At 45.6% G+C, this 20,273-nt stretch overlaps 1 protein-coding gene across 1 annotated transcript in view; it reads right to left on the reverse strand.

The window, feature by feature from the left end:
• The window catches only part of st3gal1l3 (ST3 beta-galactoside alpha-2,3-sialyltransferase 1, like 3), an 84,064-nt gene extending 64,155 nt beyond the window's left edge, over positions 1 to 19,909 (reverse strand). Inside the window, exons 1-3 of the mRNA XM_079878107.1 lie at positions 19,858 to 19,909; positions 19,180 to 19,443; positions 18,796 to 18,986 (exon numbers count right to left, since the gene is read on the reverse strand). Coding sequence (XP_079734233.1) covers positions 18,796 to 18,986; positions 19,180 to 19,422 — 434 coding nt within the window. The 5' untranslated portion in view covers positions 19,423 to 19,443; positions 19,858 to 19,909. The remainder of the gene's footprint in view (positions 1 to 18,795; positions 18,987 to 19,179; positions 19,444 to 19,857) is intronic.
• Positions 19,910 to 20,273: the final 364 nt, after the last annotated feature.

Below are 20,273 nucleotides of genomic sequence, written 5' to 3' on the forward strand. Positions count from 1 at the left end.
CCCCCCCATACCCAGAGTATGGAGCTCGAATTCGGCTTGGTTCCCAAGATACACCTGGTCAAAGTCCCACAGGAAATGGCCATATCTCAGGAACGAAGCCGAATTGGGGCTCCATACTCTGGGGTCATGGGGGCCCCATTGGTACCCCCCCCCCCATGCCCCGAGTATGGAGCTCGAATTCGGCTTGGTTCCCAAGATACACCCGGTCAAAGTCCCACAGGAAGTGGCCATATCTCAGGAACGAAGCCGACTTGGGGCTCCATACTCTAAGGTCATGGGGGCCCCATTGGTACCCCCGCATGCCCAGAGCATGGAGCTCGAATTCGGCTTGGTTCCCAAGATACACCCGGTCAAATTCCCACAGGAAGTGGCCATATCTCAGGAACGAAGCCGACTTGGGGCTCCATACTCTGGGGTCAAGGGGGGCCCTTGGGCACCACCCCAAATCGGGAGTTTGGAGCTCCAACTCGGCTTGGCTCCCAAGATACACCCGGTCAAAGTCCCACAGGAAGTGGCCATATCTCAGGAACGAAGCCGAATTGGGGCTCCATACTCTGGGGTCATGGGGGTGCCATTGGTGCCCCCCCATGCCCAGAGTATGGAGCTCGAATTCGGCTTGACTCCCAAGATACACCCGGTAAAACTCCCACAGGAAGTGGCCATATCTCAGGAACGAAGCTGAATTGGGGCTCCATACTCTGGGGTCATGGGGGGCCCTTGGGCACCTCCCCACTCCGGGAGTTTGGAGCTCAAACTCGGCTTGGCTCCCAAGATACACCCGGTTATACATAAGGGACTTTTGAACAAAACGGTCGATATCTCGGAAAGGACGAGTCCCAGCAGATCGTCCTTCGGGGTGGTGAGGGGCCCCCAGGGGCCCTCTCAGACCTCAGAGTCCTGAGCCTCTGGGACCCTTCCTTCTGAAGTGCACCCTTGCCTGTTGGCCCCCGTATCTCGGCCTGTGGGGGCGCTAGAAGCACGGGTTAGGGCCTATTGGAGAGGGCCCCTGGGGACCTTACTTTGACCCGAGTTTGGTGCTGCTAGGCGGCTGGGCCCCCGAGTTATAGCCGATCAAAGTTTGGAGCCCACCTGCAACTTATTCGACAGAGCCCCTATATGCTGTCTGTGGACATTTCATTAAAAGGTCATATTTCATAACTACAGTGCTTTTATGTGGTCAAACCTACTGTACACCACTCAGGGGACACACCACAACACACTGATGTACATTTCAGCCATTAATTATGCATCATTTGCATAAAATTCAACTGTCCACAGACAGCATATAGGAGCTCCGTCAAATAAGTTACAGGTGGGATCTTTTGGTTTAAGTCCCGCCTGTAACTTATTCGACAGAGCCCCTATATGCTGTCTGTGGACATTACATTAAAAGGTCATATTTCATAACTACAGTGCTTTTATGTGGTCAAACCTACTGTACACCACTCAGGGGACACACCACAACACACTGATGTACATTACAGCCATTAATTATGCATAATTTGCATTAAAATCAACTGTCCACAGACAGCATATAGGAGCTCCGTCAAATAAGTTACAGGTGGGATCTTTTGGTTTAAGTCCCGCCTGTAACTTATTCGACAGAGCCCCTATATGCTGTCTGTGGACATTTCATTAAAAGGTCATATTTCATAACTACAGTGCTTTTATGTGGTCAAACCTACTGTACACCACTCAGGGGACACACCACAACACACTGATGTACATTACAGCCATTAATTATGCATAATTTGCATTAAAATCAACTGTCCACAGACAGCATATAGGAGCTCCGTCAAATAAGTTACAGGTGGGATGCGGGACTTTGACCGGATGTATCTCGGGAGCTAAGCCGACTTGGGGCTCCATACTCTGGGGTCATGGGGGCCCCATTGGTACCCCCCCCATGCCCAGAGTATGGAGCTCGAATTCGGCTTGGTTCCCAAGATACACCCGGTCAAAGTCCCACAGGAAGTGGCCATATCTCAGGAACGAAGCCGACTTGGGGCTCCATACTCTGGGGTCATGGGGGCCCCATTGGTACCCCCCCATACCCAGAGTATGGAGCTCGAATTCGGCTTGGTTCCCAAGATACACCTGGTCAAAGTCCCACAGGAAATGGCCATATCTCAGGAACGAAGCCGAATTGGGGCTCCATACTCTGGGGTCATGGGGGCCCCATTGGTACCCCCCCCCCCATGCCCCGAGTATGGAGCTCGAATTCGGCTTGGTTCCCAAGATACACCCGGTCAAAGTCCCACAGGAAGTGGCCATATCTCAGGAACGAAGCCGACTTGGGGCTCCATACTCTGGGGTCATGGGGGCCCCATTGGTACCCCCGCATGCCCAGAGCATGGAGCTCGAATTCGGCTTGGTTCCCAAGATACACCCGGTCAAATTCCCACAGGAAGTGGCCATATCTCAGGAACGAAGCCGACTTGGGGCTCCATACTCTGGGGTCAAGGGGGGCCCTTGGGCACCACCCCAAATCGGGAGTTTGGAGCTCCAACTCGGCTTGGCTCCCAAGATACACCCGGTCAAAGTCCCACAGGAAGTGGCCATATCTCAGGAACGAAGCCGAATTGGGGCTCCATACTCTGGGGTCATGGGGGTGCCATTGGTGCCCCCCCATGCCCAGAGTATGGAGCTCGAATTCGGCTTGACTCCCAAGATACACCCGGTAAAACTCCCACAGGAAGTGGCCATATCTCAGGAACGAAGCTGAATTGGGGCTCCATACTCTGGGGTCATGGGGGGCCCTTGGGTACCTCCCCACTCCGGGAGTTTGGAGCTCAAACTCGGCTTGGCTCCCAAGATACACCCGGTTATACATAAGGGACTTTTGAACAAAACGGTCGATATCTCGGAAAGGACGAGTCCCAGCAGATCGTCCTTCGGGGTGGTGAGGGGCCCCCAGGGGCCCTCTCAGACCTCAGAGTCCTGAGCCTCTGGGACCCTTCCTTCTGAAGTGCACCCTTGCCTGTTGGCCCCCGTATCTCGGCCTGTGGGGGCGCTAGAAGCACGGGTTAGGGCCTGTTGGAGAGGGCCCCTGGGGACCTTACTTTGACCCGAGTTTGGTGCTGCTAGGCGGCTGGGCCCCCGAGTTATAGCCGTTCAAAGTTTGGAGCCCACCTGCAACTTATTCGACAGAGCCCCTATATGCTGTCTGTGGACATTTCATTAAAAGGTCATATTTCATAACTACAGTGCTTTTATGTGGTCAAACCTACTGTACACCACTCAGGGGACACACCACAACACACTGATGTACATTTCAGCCATTAATTATGCATCATTTGCATAAAATTCAACTGTCCACAGACAGCATATAGGAGCTCCGTCAAATAAGTTACAGGTGGGATCTTTTGGTTTAAGTCCCGCCTGTAACTTATTCGACAGAGCCCCTATATGCTGTCTGTGGACATTACATTAAAAGGTCATATTTCATAACTACAGTGCTTTTATGTGGTCAAACCTACTGTACACCACTCAGGGGACACACCACAACACACTGATGTACATTACAGCCATTAATTATGCATAATTTGCATCAAATTCAACTGTCCACAGACAGCATATAGGAGCTCCGTCAAATAAGTTACAGGTGGGATCTTTTGGTTTAAGTCCCGCCTGTAACTTATTCGACAGAGCCCCTATATGCTGTCTGTGGACATTACATTAAAAGGTCATATTTCATAACTACAGTGCTTTTATGTGGTCAAACCTACTGTACACCACTCAGGGGACACACCACAACACACTGATGTACATTACAGCCATTAATTATGCATAATTTGCATCAAATTCAACTGTCCACAGACAGCATATAGGAGCTCCGTCAAATAAGTTACAGGTGGGATGTGAGTTTCAGGGTAAATACGTGTGATTATTAGGGATGACGGTGAGTAACTTATTAAGCTACAGGTGGGATGCCAGTACATCAAAAGGTCATATTTCATAAATGCAGTGCTTTTATGAGGTCAAACCTACTGTACACCACTCAGGGGACACACCACAACACACCGATGTACATTACAGTTATTAATTTTGCAAAATTAGCATAAAATTCAACTGTCCACAGACAGCATATAGGAGCTCCGTCAAATAAGTTATAGGTGGGATCTTTTGGTTAAAGTCCCGCCTGTAACTTATTCGACAGAGCCCCTATATGCTGTCTGTGGACATTACATTAAAAGGTCATATTTCATAACTACAGTGCTTTTATGTGGTCAAACCTACTGTACACCACTCAGGGGACACACCACAACACACTGATGTACATTACAGTTATTAATTATGCATAATTTGCATCAAATTCAACTGTCCACAGACAGCATATAGGAGCTCCGTCAAATAAGTTACAGGTGGGATGTGAGTTTCAGGGTAAATACGTGTGATTATTAGGGATGACGGTGAGTAACTTATTAAGCTACAGGTGGGATGCCAGTACATCAAAAGGTCATATTTCATAAATGCAGTGATTGTATGAGGTGAAACCTACTGTACACCACTCAGGGGACACAACCCCACACACTGATGTACATTACAGCAGTTTATTATGCATAATTTGCATAAAAATCAACTGTCCACAGACAGCATATAGGAGCTCCGTCAAATAAGTTACAGGTGGGATGCGGGACTTTGACCGGATGTATTTCGGGAGCTAAGCCGACTTGGGGCTCCATACTCTGGGGTCATGGGGGCCCCATTGGTACCCCCCCATGCCCAGAGTATGGAGCTCGAATTCGGCTTGGTTCCCAAGATACACCCGGTCAAAGTCCCACAGGAAGTGGCCATATCTCAGGAACGAAGCCGACTTGGGGCTCCATACTCTGGGGTCATGGGGGCCCCATTGGTACCCCCCCATGCCCAGAGTATGGAGCTCGAATTCGGCTTGGTTCCCAAGATACACCCGGTCAAAGTCCCACAGGAAGTGGCCATATCTCAGGAACGAAGCCGACTTGGGGCTCCATACTCTGGGGTCATGGGGGGCCCTTGGGTACCTCCCCACACCTAGAGTTTGGAGCTCAAACTCGGCTTGGCTCCCAAGATACACCCGGTAAAAGTCCCACAGGAAGTGGCCATATCTCAGGAACGAAGCCGACTTGGGGCTCCATACTCTGGGGTCATGGGGGCGACATTGGTACCCGCCCATGCCCAGAGTATGGAGCTCGAATTCGGCTTGGTTCCCAAGTTACACCCGGTCAAACTCCCACAGGAAGTGGCCATATCTCAAGAACGAAGCCGAATTGGGGCTCCATACTCTGGGGTCATGGGGGGCCCTTGGGTACCTCCCCACTCCGGGAGTTTGGAGCTCAAACTCGGCTTGGCTCCCAAGATACACCCGGTTATACATAAGGGACTTTTGAACAAAACGGTCGATATCTCGGAAAGGACGAGTCCCAGCAGATCGTCCTTCGGGGTGGTGAGGGGCCCCCAGGGGCCCTCTCAGACCTCAGAGTCCTGAGCCTCTGGGACCCTTCCTTCTGAAGTGCACCCTTGCCTGTTGGCCCCCGTATCTCGGCCTGTGGCGGCGCTAGAAGCACGGGTTAGGGCCCGTTGGAGAGGGCCCCTGGGGACCTTACTTTGACCCGAGTTTGGTGCTGCTAGGCGGCTGGGCCCCCGAGTTATAGCCGTTCAAAGTTTGGAGCCCACCTGCAACTTATTCGACAGAGCCCCTATATGCTGTCTGTGGACATTTCATTAAAAGGTCATATTTCATAACTACAGTGCTTTTATGTGGTCAAACCTACTGTACACCACTCAGGGGACACACCACAACACACCGATGTACATTACAGTTATTAATTTTGCAAAATTAGCATAAAATTCAACTGTCCACAGACAGCATATAGGAGCTCCGTCAAATAAGTTACAGGTGGGATCTTTTGGTTAAAGTCCCGCCTGTAACTTATTCGACAGAGCCCCTATATGCTGTCTGTGGACATTACATTAAAAGGTCATATTTCATAACTACAGTGCTTTTATGTGGTCAAACCTACTGTACACCACTCAGGGGACACACCACAACACACTGATGTACATTACAGTTATTAATTATGCATAATTTGCATCAAATTCAACTGTCCACAGACAGCATATAGGAGCTCCGTCAAATAAGTTACAGGTGGGATGTGAGTTTCAGGGTAAATACGTGTGATTATTAGGGATGACGGTGAGTAACTTATTAAGCTACAGGTGGGATGCCAGTACATCAAAAGGTCATATTTCATAAATGCAGTGATTGTATGAGGTGAAACCTACTGTACACCACTCAGGGGACACAACCCCACACACTGATGTACATTACAGCAGTTTATTATGCATAATTTGCATAAAAATCAACTGTCCACAGACAGCATATAGGAGCTCCGTCAAATAAGTTACAGGTGGGATGCGGGACTTTGACCGGATGTATTTCGGGAGCTAAGCCGACTTGGGGCTCCATACTCTGGGGTCATGGGGGCCCCATTGGTACCCCCCCATGCCCAGAGTATGGAGCTCGAATTCGGCTTGGTTCCCAAGATACACCCGGTCAAAGTCCCACAGGAAGTGGCCATATCTCAGGAACGAAGCCGACTTGGGGCTCCATACTCTGGGGTCATGGGGGCCCCATTGGTACCCCCCCCCCATACCCAGAGTATGGAGCTCGAATTCGGCTTGGTTCCCAAGATACACCTGGTCAAAGTCCCACAGGAATTGGCCATATCTCAGGAACGAAGCTGAATTGGGGCTCCATACTCTGGGGTCATGGGGGGCCCTTGGGCACCACCCCAATCCGGGAGTTTGGAGCTCCAACTCGGCTTGGCTCCCAAGATACACCCGGTCAAAGTCCCACAGGAAGTGGCCATATCTCAGGAACGAAGCCGAATTGGGGCTCCATACTCTGGGGTCATGGGGGGCCCTTGGGCACCACCCCACACCGGGAGTTTGGAGCTCCAACTCGGCTTGGCTCCCAAGATACACCCGGTCAAAGTCCCACAGGAAGTGGCCATATCTCAGGAACGAAGCCGAATTGGGGCTCCATACTCTGGGGTCATGGGGGTCCCATGGGTACATACCCATGCCCAGAGTATGGAGCTCCAAGTCGGCTTGGTTCCAAACCGGAAGGTCACAGGACCATGGGGGCTGTGGGGTCATGGGGGTCCCACTGGTACCTCCCCGTGCCCAGAGTATGGAGCTCCAGGTCGGCGTGGTTCCTGAGATATGCCCGGTCAAAAGTCCCACAGGAAGTGGCCATATCTCAGGAACGAAGCCGAATTGGGGCTCCATACTCTGGGGTCATGGGGGTCCCATGGGTACCTACCCATGCCCAGAGTATGGAGCTCCAAGTCGGCTTGGTTCCAAACCGGAAGGTCACAGGACCATGGGGGCTGTGGGGTCATGGGGGTCCCACTGGTACCTCCCCGTGCCCGGAGTATGGAGCTCCAAGTCGGCTTGGTTCCCAAGATGCACCCGGTCAAAGTCCCATATGGGTTTGGGTCATTTAGGCACTTAGGTGGCACTTTAGGCACTTCGTGGACACAGTGATGAAAAATAGGCACTTAGGGGGACGAATAGGCTGTTCGTGGGACGGGAGGAAGACTACGGTGAAGAGTAGTCACTTAGGTGGCACTTTGTGGACGTAACGATGAAGAATAGGCACTTAGGTGGACGAATAGGCTGTTCGTGGGACGAGAGGAAGACTACGGTGAAGAGTTGGCACTTTAGGCACTTCGTGGACGTAACGATGAAGAATAGGCACTTAGGTGGACAAATAGGCTGTTCGTGGGACGGGAGGAAGACTACGGTGAAGAGTAGTCACTTAGGTGGCACTTTAGGCACTTCGTGGACGTAACGATGAAGAATAGGCACTTAGGTGGACGAATAGGCTGTTCGTGGGACGAGAGGAAGACTACGGTGAAGAGTTGGCACTTTAGGCACTTCGTGGACGTAACGATGAAGAATAGGCACTTAGGTGGACGAATAGGCACTTCGTGGGACGAGAGGAAGACTACGGTGAAGAGTAGTCACTTAGGTGGCACTTTAGGCACTTCGTGGACGTAACGATGAAGGATAGGCACTTAGGTGGACGAATAGGCACTTCGTGGGACGAGAGGAAGACTACGGTGAAGAGTAGTCACTTAGGTGGCACTTTAGGCACTTCGTGGACGTAACGATGAAGGATAGGCTGTTAGGTGGACGAATAGGCTGTTCGTGGGACGAGAGGAAGACTACGGTGAAGAGTAGTCACTTAGGTGGCACTTTAGGCACTTCGTGGACGTAACGATGAAGGATAGGCTGTTAGGTGGACGAATAGGCTGTTCGTGGGACGAGAGGAAGACTACGGTGAAGAGTAGGCACTTAGGTGGCACTTTAGGCACTTCGTGGGACGAGAGGAAGAGTACGGTGAAGAGTAGGCGCTTAGGTGGCACTTTAGGCACTTCGTGGACGTAATGATGAGGAGTAGGCACTTAGGTGGACAAATAGGCACTTGGTGGGCGCCATACCACAACCTATTCGACGACCGTCGAATAGGCTGCACGTGGGACGGCGTGCTGCCGCCTTGTGGCGAGCCCCCGAACTGCAGCATTTTGCAAATCCCCCAGGTCGGACTTTGGGGCCCCCTGGCGGGGCCCCCGGGGGGGCTGGGGCCACGGGACCGCCTCCCAGGGCCTCTCTGGGTGAGGGCCGAGGGGCCCAGGGCGGCCCCGGGCCCCCCAAAAATCATCTAGGGGGCGCCGCGCAGCGTCCACGAACAGCCTAGCCACGAGCCGCCTAGTAAGCTGCAATCCGGCACCGGGTACCATAAGGCGAGGTCTGGTCTCCCCCTAGTGTCTGGTAGTAAATGCTTTCAAACACACCGTCGTAAAAACGAACTGTTGTCCCTCCCCCCTCGCCACGAGCAACCCAGCTGATCAGCTGTCAACCCAGCTGAGCAGAGGAACCGGCTATTTCAAAACCAGTTATGTCTACCGAGGTAAGTAAAGTAATATTTTCTTTCCAACTGATGGGGAGTTTTTTTATTTATTGTGTTGTCATGCATACTAGTATTTTTACCGGGAACGAACGATATGAACGAGGCACGTTTTCAACACACGTTTGCAACAATCGCTAGCTGGGTTTCGTTAGCCTGCCTCTGTTCTGGGGATGCTTGCCGTAAACTGATCCTGCTTCTCGCGATGTCTGAGACTTTGTGAGACTGAAGGACGCGGGTAAGACGCGGGTAGGATACACCGAACTTGCAAGCGGGATATTCTTCCTACAAGCAGTAGGGAAGGGCGAGAGAGTCTTCATTCGCCCTGTAATGAGTCATTTAACCATATACCGACTTACGAAGATGATTAATTAACACAAAAACGTTGCCTGGTGTCCCTTTAAAGGAACACGCCGACTTTTTGGGACTTCAGTTTATTCACCTTATCCCCCAAAGTTAGGTAAGTCCATACTTACCCTTTTCATCCTTTTGTATAGTCACAGCGTGTACAAATAACAAGGTCACATGAGACACAGCCATCTTCTAACCGTATACATTCTGGGAACTATATTCTCAGAAGGCGAAGCACTGCTACTTGGGCGGAGTGATTTGCCTGCAGCACCTGAGAAGCCCCGTGGTGAGGAGCAGAGAGTTCGCTCAGAGTTGGAGTAAATCAATCCGCAGAAGTAGCAGTGCCTATTTTATTTTTTATTTTTTTAGAAAATGACCAATTGTTTCGCTAGATAAGACCCTATTGCTCAGCTGGGATCGTGCAGAGCCCTTTGAAGCACTTCAAAGCCTTTTGAAACTGCATTGATTTGGACTTCAATTATTTGGTTACCGTTGAAGTCCATTGTGTGGAGAAAAAACCTGAAATGTTTTCCTCCTAAAACTTAATTTCTTTTCCACTGAAGAAAGAAAGACATGAACATATTGGAAGGCATTGGGGTGAGTAAATTATCAGGCAATTTTAATTTTGAGGTGAACTAATCCTTTAAAGCCTCCTGTCCACTATCGAGCCGGGATCATTTAGATGCAGCCTTGGCACTTCACCAGGTGAGGTCGCTGTTAATGAAGCTTCGAGTAATGAACCCATTTTCAAAACAATTCTTCTGGTTCAGTGGTTCAGTGCTTCGTCAAACCTTCATTTGCCCATCACTAGTGACAGGATGCGACAGAGAGCAACTGTTAAGGACGCAATTGTATAACATGATAGTATGTCCAAAAGCTTGTGTACTCTTTTACTCTTAATGAACCTTTTTTTCGGCACAATTTGATGAAAGCCTCAAATTCTTCAGAAAGCCTCAAATGCTTCAGAAAGCCTCGGTTTCCCATCACTACTCTACATCTACTTTTTCTTCAAAAAAAGAGTACATACTTTTAGGGCATTGTTAGATCTTGTGTGAGTAGTAAGCATGACACCGTATATCTTCAAAGACCTCATATTTTATTCCGAACAATAACTTCACATGTTTAACACTAAGCACACTTCTTTTTCTTCTTCTCTTTCTTTCACCCAGTTCTTCTTCTTCTTACAACACAGCATCTCTAGAGGTAGAATTAGGAATTACAGTACATGACACAACATTGCCCCTCTTTGTAAAAACATTTTTCTTAACTCAACCAGAAGGAAACATGTACTCTGAATAAAGTAGCTGTGACAACCTAGACAACTATTCAGTAACAGTCTGTACATTATATTCAATGTATGTAAAACAGTGACATCTCTGTTACCTAATAACTCATGACATCAATAACTCATGACATCAATACATGAATGGTCAGCAAAAGAAGGCAATTAACATTTGAACATATTTAATAACATTCCTTTACTGTTACTTCAAACACTTTTGTAAACCAAGGAGTGATTAACTCATTCAGAACAGTTTTTTTTTCTTCATTGAGAGCTACAGTTGTGTAAAACAGTCCTGTTTAGTGTATCTCATAGTCCTTGTGACTTTCACACAACTGTGTGTAGTGTTGTGTGTTTGCTGTAATGTGTTACTGGCACAGTCAGCCAATCCAGTCGAGTATGCCAGGTGAGCAGCATTCCACTTTTTCCCATCAATGAGCAGGAATGTGTTGGGTCCCACTCTCTTCTCTACTCTTACAGGAGCAGAAAATCTAGGATGACCCTTTGGGGTTGCACGAGGAAGCCTTATTCTCACTCTCCCTCCCACACCAAAGAGAGAATTGCGAGCACTGCATTTGAGATCAGTGTATAATTTAATTTTGTCCTGTTTCTTTTTCACATTTTCACGGACAGCAGCAAGATCACATTTGCTCTCCCATTGTAAAGGCAGGATGTTAAGCTTGGTTCGCATCTTCCTCCCATATAAGAACTCGTATGGTGACACACCCGTAGTAGCATGAGGGTTTGTACACCTGAGCCACTCTGTAACAGCTCTGTTCCATGTTTGTGAGTGTTGAATGGCTGTCTGGATGCAACCTTTCAGTGCACGGTGAAATCTTTCAACAGCACCATTAGATGCTGGATAGTACAAAGATGTACGGATAGTTTTTTTTTTATCTCGTTCCTTCAAAAACTCAGCAAAACTCTCGTTCCTTCAAAAACTCAAAAGACAGCTGAGGTGAACTGTGTACCATTGTCCATGATGATACACTCTGGGTTGCCATGAAGACTAAAAACCATACTCAGAAATTTGATAACATCCTCAGTAGTTGCAGTGCTAGCAAATGCAAGCTCAGGCCACTTGGAATGATAGTCTGTGAGCGTTATAGCATATCTGCAACCAGGGGTGGCTGTTTCAAATGGTCCGACTATATCCAGATCCAGTTTTTTCCACGGACCCTCAGGAAACTGAACTGGCTGCAGAGGTGCTGGATGCGTCACAGCAGATTTGTCGTTGGACTGGCAGGGAATGCATATAGCGATAGTTGACTGGACCTGAGAGTCCATCTTCGGTCACCAGTAAAGATCCCGCAACCTCTGTTTTGTGCGGACTACTGCCTGGTGAGACTCGTGTGCCAAGGAAATCAAAGCGTGTCGTAGGGCTACAGGAACTAACAATCTTGTTCCTCTGAAAATGAAAGCATCTTTCACTGCAAGTTCATCTCTCACTCTGAAGTATGGAATCATGTCCTGACTCACCACTTTGATGGAGGGTGGCCAGTCATGTGTAATTTGCTTTCGCAGCATTTCCAGTTCAGGACAACAGGCACAGGCAGTTTCAAAATCAGTCACTGAAAGAGAACATAATGTTGAGGAAAATTAATGCAACTATTTCAGGCTCTAAATCAGCAGAGGAGTCAGCAGATGCTGGTACGAGACAAGCAGTCTGCTATGTGGTTCTGGGAACCCGGCCGATAGACAACGTCATAATCAAAACAAAGCAGACGTGCTGCCCAACGAGCAATCCGCATTCTGGCTCTCCCCATGCCTTTTGTAGTCAGTAAGGTGGTGAGTGCCTGGTGATCTGTGCGAAGTGTAAAGCGATGGCCCCACACATACGTTCGCCATTTTTCAGTAGCCCACACACATGCCAGAGCCTCCTTCTCCACTATAGAATATTTTTTTCAGCATCAGTGAGTGTGCGGGAAGCGAAAGCCACTGGTTTTTCTGTTTTGTTTGATTGCACTTGGGCGAACACTGCACCCAACCTGTAGTCACTGGCATCCGTTGAAATGACTGAATGAACTGTGGGTTCATAAATGGCAAGGGCTGGACTGGACACAAGCATCTGTTTAATGTTCTCAAAACTGCTTTGAGCAGCAGGCGTCCAAGAAAATTGTCCTTTTTCTTTAGCGCACTCATGCATTGTGGCAACAACTGTCACAAACCCAGGAAGGAATTTTGAGTACCAGGACAGTAATCCTAGGAAGGATTGCAGAGACACTGCATTAGATGGAGGCGGAGCTTCACAGACAGCATCCAGATGCTCTCGATCAGGTAGGATTCCATGATTACATGGCCCAGAAACTGCAGTGAAGTCTGTTTGAAATTGCATTTTTTATCATTTAACACCAGCCCAGACTCTTTCAATTTCTGTTTCTCCATACACGATAACATCATCCAGATAATTTTTGAAACCTGCTACTCCCTCCAGGATGGTGGCCATCATCTTTTGGAAAGTGGAGGGTGCCGATGCCAGGCCATAGGGAACCCTGCAAAATCTGAACAGGCCGTCATGAGTGATAAAAGCTGTAATATCTCTACACTCCTCATGCAGGGGAAGCTGATAGTATGCATTAGCCAGATCAATAGTAGAAAATACTGTAGCACCCCTAAGGCTGGTAAGAATTTCATCAATGTGTGGTAATGGATAACAGTCAATAATGACGGCTTTGTTAACTTCACTTAAGTCGGCACACATTCGTATCCCACCTGTTTTCTTCCCAGTAACAACAATGGGGGACACCCAGGCTGAAGCATCCACACGTTCGATGACGCTTGCTTTTAGCAGACAATCTAATTCAGCTGAAACAGATGCTCGGACTGCAAAGGTAAGCGTCCCAATTTCTGACGCACAGGTTTTACTGTGGGGTCAATTTTTGCCTTGTGGACAAAGTTCTTTACACATCCTTTTTCAGTATCTGTCAGGCATGTGGTATTGGTGGCCATGATCGAGAAGCAGACATTATCACCCTTTATTTGAAGTTTTATGGCAGAAATCAGAAGTCCATGCCTAACAAAGCAGTCCCATTATCCACAACAAAGAACGTGGCAGCAGCTGACGCACTTGATACACACGCTTGTGCTTGCAGGCATCCGAGTACAGGTATGTATTACTGTGTATAAGTCACCAGACGGATGACAGGTGTTGATAATTGTGTGGCACTGAAGTGGTGTTTATAAATGTGAAGAGGCAATATAGACACAGAAGAACCTGTATCCACAACGAATTGTACTGTGGTGCCAGGTGAAGCAGGAGTACTGACAGTCACTTCGCAATGTAGTTTCTTTGGTACTTCGGCAGAGTTCTCTAGATACAGCACTGTGACGTCATGCACTTGCACATCACTCGCTGGGGCTGAACGGCACACACAAGCAAAATGTCCCTTCTTGTTGCATAATTTACAAAACACCTTTGCAGCTGGGCACTGTGCTGAGTTAGCTAGGTGTTTGTCTGAACCGCATCTGAAACATGACTTACGGGTCGAAGAAGCGGGGACAGCAGTCGGACGTGAAGGGTGTTTCCCTCTCTCATGATGTGGCTTGACTTGTACGGCTCGCACTGGAGCATCTCTGTCGGCCGTCATTCTCTTTGTGTGCTCTGCCGCAGCTTCTAATTGTGTTGCAAGGGTAGTTGCTTTCTGTAATGTCTTTCAGTGCGTAAAAGATCCGTTGACCCTCTGCACCTAAACAGTGAAGTAATGTAGCCCTCCTCCGAGCTTCAGGCCATGCAGCGCCCACTGCGTTGATTGCCATCAAATAGTTATTGAACATGCGCAACCACATGCCGAATGGCATGGTAGGCTCTCCCGGGCAGGCCAGGAACATTGACGGTGCAGAGACATGCAAAGACATGGTTGATAAGTCAGTAACGTTAAGCAAAACTTAGTATCCTCGTCGCCAATTTGTTAGATCTTGTGTGAGTAGTAAGCACGACACCGTATATCTTCAAAGATCTCGTATTTTATTCTGAACAGTAACTTCACATGTTTAACACTAAGCACACTTCTTCTTCTTCTTCTTCTTCTTCTTCTCTTTCTTTCACCCACTTCTTCTTCTTCTTACAACACAGCGTCTCTAGAGGTAGCTTTAGGAATTACAGTACATGACACAACAGGCGTAGTATAAGTAGGCGAATTGAGATGCAGTATGTGTGTGTGGCAAGTCATTTTAACTGGTGCTGCGGTGATGGGTGACAGCTGGTGGTGATTAATATTCAGGTGATGGCGATCGGTGTGACTGAGTGAGGGTGGAGCCTGGTGATTCCATGCAGGTAAGCAGAAGGAGGGATGATGGGAAATGTAGTGTTGGATGGTGACTACGCTGGTAACGATGAAATTGTGCCAGTTTAACAAATTTAATGTAATTGCTGAGTCAGAAACTTGGCTTGATAACGAGAAAGTACAAGATGTAGAGTTGGATACAATTTGTTTACGATTATGATAAAAAAGGAGGAGGTGTTGCTTTATATGTTGATACAGCCTTAAAGGGGTAATAGAATGAGAATTCAAATGTTCCTTGATCCTTTGACAGTTAAGAGTTCGTCATACTATAAAAATACCCTGTAAGTTTCAAAACTCAAAACTTTCTTGTTATTCCAAAAACTGCTTTTATTGAAACCAAGGCCAGCAAACGAGCGTTAGTCAACAGTGACATGAGAACGAGAAAAGATCGATACAGGATCAATACCATTACCTTCCAAACAATCCTAATGCTAGGATAGTGGGGTTTTTTTCCCCAACAATGTGAATGTCTCAGCAGTGCATTATTTGTTTGTATTCGGTGTATTTCACTGTGGATTATTTGGTAAATTTCGGTTGGTAAATATGTTGAATATTTACAATTTGCGATCGGGCGGCTCCAATGTTCTTCCGGGCAGGTTCGGTCACTCTTAACACACCTCATACCACAGGAAAATCTGATAAAATAATAGAAACATCAAGGTAATTGGGACTTTACTTAGGATTGTCGGAAGGGGAGAAATTGGACCGAATATTTTGTGGTGTGGCCCCAGCATAACTCCGAAGGAAACAACGAGAGCAGACATGGATGAAGTGGAGAGTGGCTGCTTATATGTGTCTCTTGAGGAGTTGATAATCAGTGGCAGATGTGATGATGGCTGACTTAGTGCAGGTGGGGACCAGGAGGGATGCTGGGAAATGTAGTGTGAGGGTGACAGGTTATAGTAAAGTGACTGGGGATTGTGACGCCTGTATGTCCCAGTCTGAGTCTAGATATAATACAATCTTTTTTTCTTCCTCCCACCTGAATTCCTTTTTCTTCCTCCTAATGGTTGTATTAAATGTAGATACCTGCCCTTTTGTTCATTATCCCAATAAAATTGCTCCTTTTTTTATTATTGATTTAAAGCGGCGCTATGCAGTTTTGGCAATTTCTTTGCTGTTTTCTAGCTTTTTGCTCGCAGGTTTCTCTATAGAGCTCCCCCTACAGCTTCGGAATAGATATTTGACAACACTGTCGTCAAAACACTTTGGCGACTCTATCCTCTCCCATCTTCTCCCTGTGGTCATGTGCATTTGTTTTCAAAGAAGCTGACAAAGCCATGTCCACTGAGGTATGTATGATACACAGAAGGCTAGCATACAAATGTTTAGATAGTGTATGTGTGCAGTGCCGTAAAGCAACTCGTTACATCGCAAGACCTGATATCACGCGATACGTCCTGACGCTGAGGCCGGCAAAGTTGCAAGGGTGTTTTTCCAATGGGCCAATGACTGTTTTTCCAATGACTGGAAGCTGTTCAGTTAAGGTATATTAAGCTAAAAAAACCTGCATAGTTCCTCTTCAAGTTCTGATCAACTATAGATTATTTGCATATCTGTACTTTTCTTTGTCATTTTTTGTTTTGTTATTTATCTGTTTCCTTATTCCCTGATACTCCAGTATGCACAGGAACCCATAAAACTTATTTTGTCTGCTGCATTATATAATATCTGAAGGATCTACATCAATATATCTTGTCTAGTTTCAGACTGTTGAGCATCCAGTCTTAACAGGGCCAAGCTTGAATCTGAACATATACGAGTTTTGTTTAATCCCATTTAATTTATTTTATTTTACTATCAAAATTGCTAGTAATTCTCCCGTAAACACTGAAACTTGATCTGATATAATTTTTCAATCTTGGTATGATGTATGCAACCCCACCTGACTTTTCCCTGGATCTTTAGATGCATCTGTAAAAACCTGTATATAATGTTCTTAGTCCATAAACTCCCTTGTTAACTCTGCCTCTAATGCATTTTGACCCTTCTTGTCTTGCTTCCAATAGGAATAAAACAACATTTGGTTGTGGTAAAATCCATAGAGGTATTGGTGGTAATATTACAGCTAGGATAACTTTATACTCGTTTAATTTCATATCCTGTACTAAATCTTCAGTGTGATGCAGCCAAAACTATTAATGTTCCCAACTTGCCTCTAATATATTTTTTTCTCTAATGATTATTCTTCTGACCATATAAATTTTCCCAGTATGTCAATGTCAGTTGCTTCCTTCTCAAGTGGATTTGACATTCTATTGGCCCCCCATTCAAGACCTGATACGCAACTCATTACATTTAAAACCTTACATTTGTCTTCCATCTTATTTATGTGTGTACTTCATGTCACAAACTTTTTGATTTAAATCACTACTTATCTTTTTATTTGAAAAGAAAATATATTTGGTTTTCTCCATAGAGAATTTTAATCCCCATTTATAAGACCATTTATCAATATTATTTAAAGCTGATTGCATTTTATTAACAATATAATCCACATTCCTCTAAACCAAGGAGCTCCATCATCTGCAAACAACAATATATCTATATTAATATCTATTGTTGCAAACAGGTCATTAATCATAATAATAATTAACAATGGACTTATGACACTACCCTGTGGAGTCCCATTCTAAATCAAACCTTTTTCTGATATATACTCTCTAATCATCACTTTTATAATTTTTTCTATTATTATTATTATTATTATTATTATTATTATTATTTTAATCCAATGATATAGTCTACCACTACCACCCATTCCAATCTGATCTAATTTTATCAGCAAACCTTCCTTCCATAACATGTCATTGTCAGGGTCGGTGAGGGATAAGGCGAGGACTCAAGACACTAGTGCAATATAAACATCACTCCCCTGGTCTCAAGAGGTCTTTAGTGTCCTTGTTAGCATGCCCGGAGACCACGGTTTCGAATCCTGCTCGGAGCGGTTTGAGTAGGACAGGTTACATTTGGTGCTATTGACCTGGATGGGAGTGAGGTTTAGGGGGGTGAGTGTAACACAGCTGGACCAGTAAGAGCTGTGCGAGTAAACCTCACTCCCTTGGCCTCAAGAGGCGAGCTAGCAGCTGTGGTCTTTAACGTCTTTGTTAGCCCGCCTGCCTTCCACACTGGAGACCCTGGTTCGAATCCCGCTTGGTGTGGGTCGAGTAGGACCGGTTACATTAGAAGAACAGGCGTTTATTTGTATCAACACTGCCCCAACAGTGGAAACGCAATTTGATTTTGGCCTCAGTGCTTGAGGTCTAAGGCATGTTGTTAGCCCTGGCTCTCACTGGCCCAACATTGGAAAAGCGGCTTATGTCATTGTTATTACAACTCTCAAGCTTATCTGCTAATTGTATCACAGCCACAATCCTTCAGAGGCTGGATTCCAATTTCAGATATTGGCAGCAGTTTGTCTGCATTATCAAGACCAAACTATGCTCTGTTTCTGTTTTCAGAGGCATTTCATCTTTGCAGAACTTCAGTGTTTTGGAAACATATTGTATGTTAGAAGCATACACCCCATAACATCTATTTAAATGTACTATTTCGTGCAAATAGTATATTTAAATAATTCTATGCAAAGTTGGAACTGCCAAGAGACACTCACTCCACAGTAAAACGTAAATGCTTCATACATAGTGCATACAACAACACCCAGACCAAGAAATCATTGTAATGATTTTTTTTTTGTTCTTGACTTACTATACATCATCTCTTGCAATGCTATACATAATTTAATAAAATATAAAATTAAAATTAATTTAAAATGAATATTTTTTTTTAAGGAGTAAACATTATTTATAGAATGATCTATATGTAGAGAGAAGACCAATAAGACTACATATGGTATAATTATTCTAGTTTATGGAGACTCCATGCAGTTAACACTGTTAACTCAATGCAGTTAAATCACTCACCTAACAACAAGATCATGGGCATCAATGAGAGCACCATAGTGGGATCCTTTGAGGTTCCCAGAATTCCCCACTACAGCACAGGTTCTGCAGCGGCCTGGGCCAGCATCAGAGTAATCTTCTTCATTTGGGAAGATGCCAAATAACATCTCGGCTATTGCTTTGTAGTTCACTCTACTCTTATATTGCAGCTTCTGTTAAAAAATTATGGAAGAACATACATGGTTATCAAAGCTGTCTTCTCTGCTAAAAAAACCAAGTATAATCCAATGGATTCCAGTGGTACAATACACTAGATTTCCTTCTTCAAGGTAATTTAAAATTAATGCCAATAATGATTTTGCATAGATAATCCTACATTGTGGATATTTTGGGCGAGGCACTTACTTGCCACCACCAATAGAGGGCGTTGCTGAGTTTGCTGTTTTTCTTAGTCAGTAAGGGTTGGGTGTAGGGGTCATAGTGCTGCTGGAACCAGGTGTCATGAGTGAGGTCTAGCACACACTGACCACATGCACATGCTCCAAAGATATGTCTTTGTACAGAAGGTCGAGAGATTATAAATAGACAGATGATTACACTCACACTTAAGGTGATGTATCGAGCTCTTTTGGTGGCAAAGCACAGCATCTTTTACTCATCTCTTGAACCCTTGAACAAGAAAAGTATTTTAGTAAAAATAAAGTAAACTTAGTAAAAAGTGTTTGTATTATATTCTTTGTTTTTATCAAAGTATCTGAATTACACAAATAACTCTGCCCCAGGCATGGTTAATGGAAAGCTATATTGATTAAACTTAATATTTAAATCAGTTAAAGTTAAATTTGTAAAAAAACAAAAACAAGGGGGGTCAAACCAAGATAGTAACAAAATAGCAACAGCCACATTAAAAATATAACAAGCATTAATTATTTAATTAACTTGAAACACCAGTGAGATTCATTTCATTCATTAAAGTGACTTTTACTTGTAATAACCATCTTGTAATAAGGCTGAACAGCTTTTTATCAGAATCCCTACTCTCTGATTTACTTGATGTAAATAAGGCTTTGAGTTTCAACCCACCTGTGCAGATGCAGAGAGCAGAAGGATTGATGCGTATCAAGTCTTTGTTTATTCATTCATCTTTCTTCCAACAGCACAGATTATAGCTCATCAATGAGTCCTGAAGTTAAGGTAGTTAATGGTCGACATGTGCGTAAGTGTGACTGAGTGTGTCTGCCTTTACACAGCAATGAAAATATTTGAATAACTACAAATAAGCCTGGCTGAAATCCTGTATGTTTCTTTGTTTTCAACAGGACTTCTAATATTTGGCTTTCAAAGTTAAACACTGACATCCATGGCTGGATTGGGGTTAAAATCCGGCTCACAAGTTCCCACATGAATGTTTTGCTGGGGTTAATGGCCTTAAATTGGTTTAAATAAATGAACAAATAATACAGGACAGGAAAAAATAATAATATATATTATTGAATAGA

This window comes from Squalius cephalus (genome assembly GCF_949319135.1).
Source record: "Squalius cephalus genome assembly, chromosome: 8".
Classification (NCBI taxonomy): Eukaryota; Metazoa; Chordata; class Actinopteri; order Cypriniformes; family Leuciscidae; genus Squalius; species Squalius cephalus.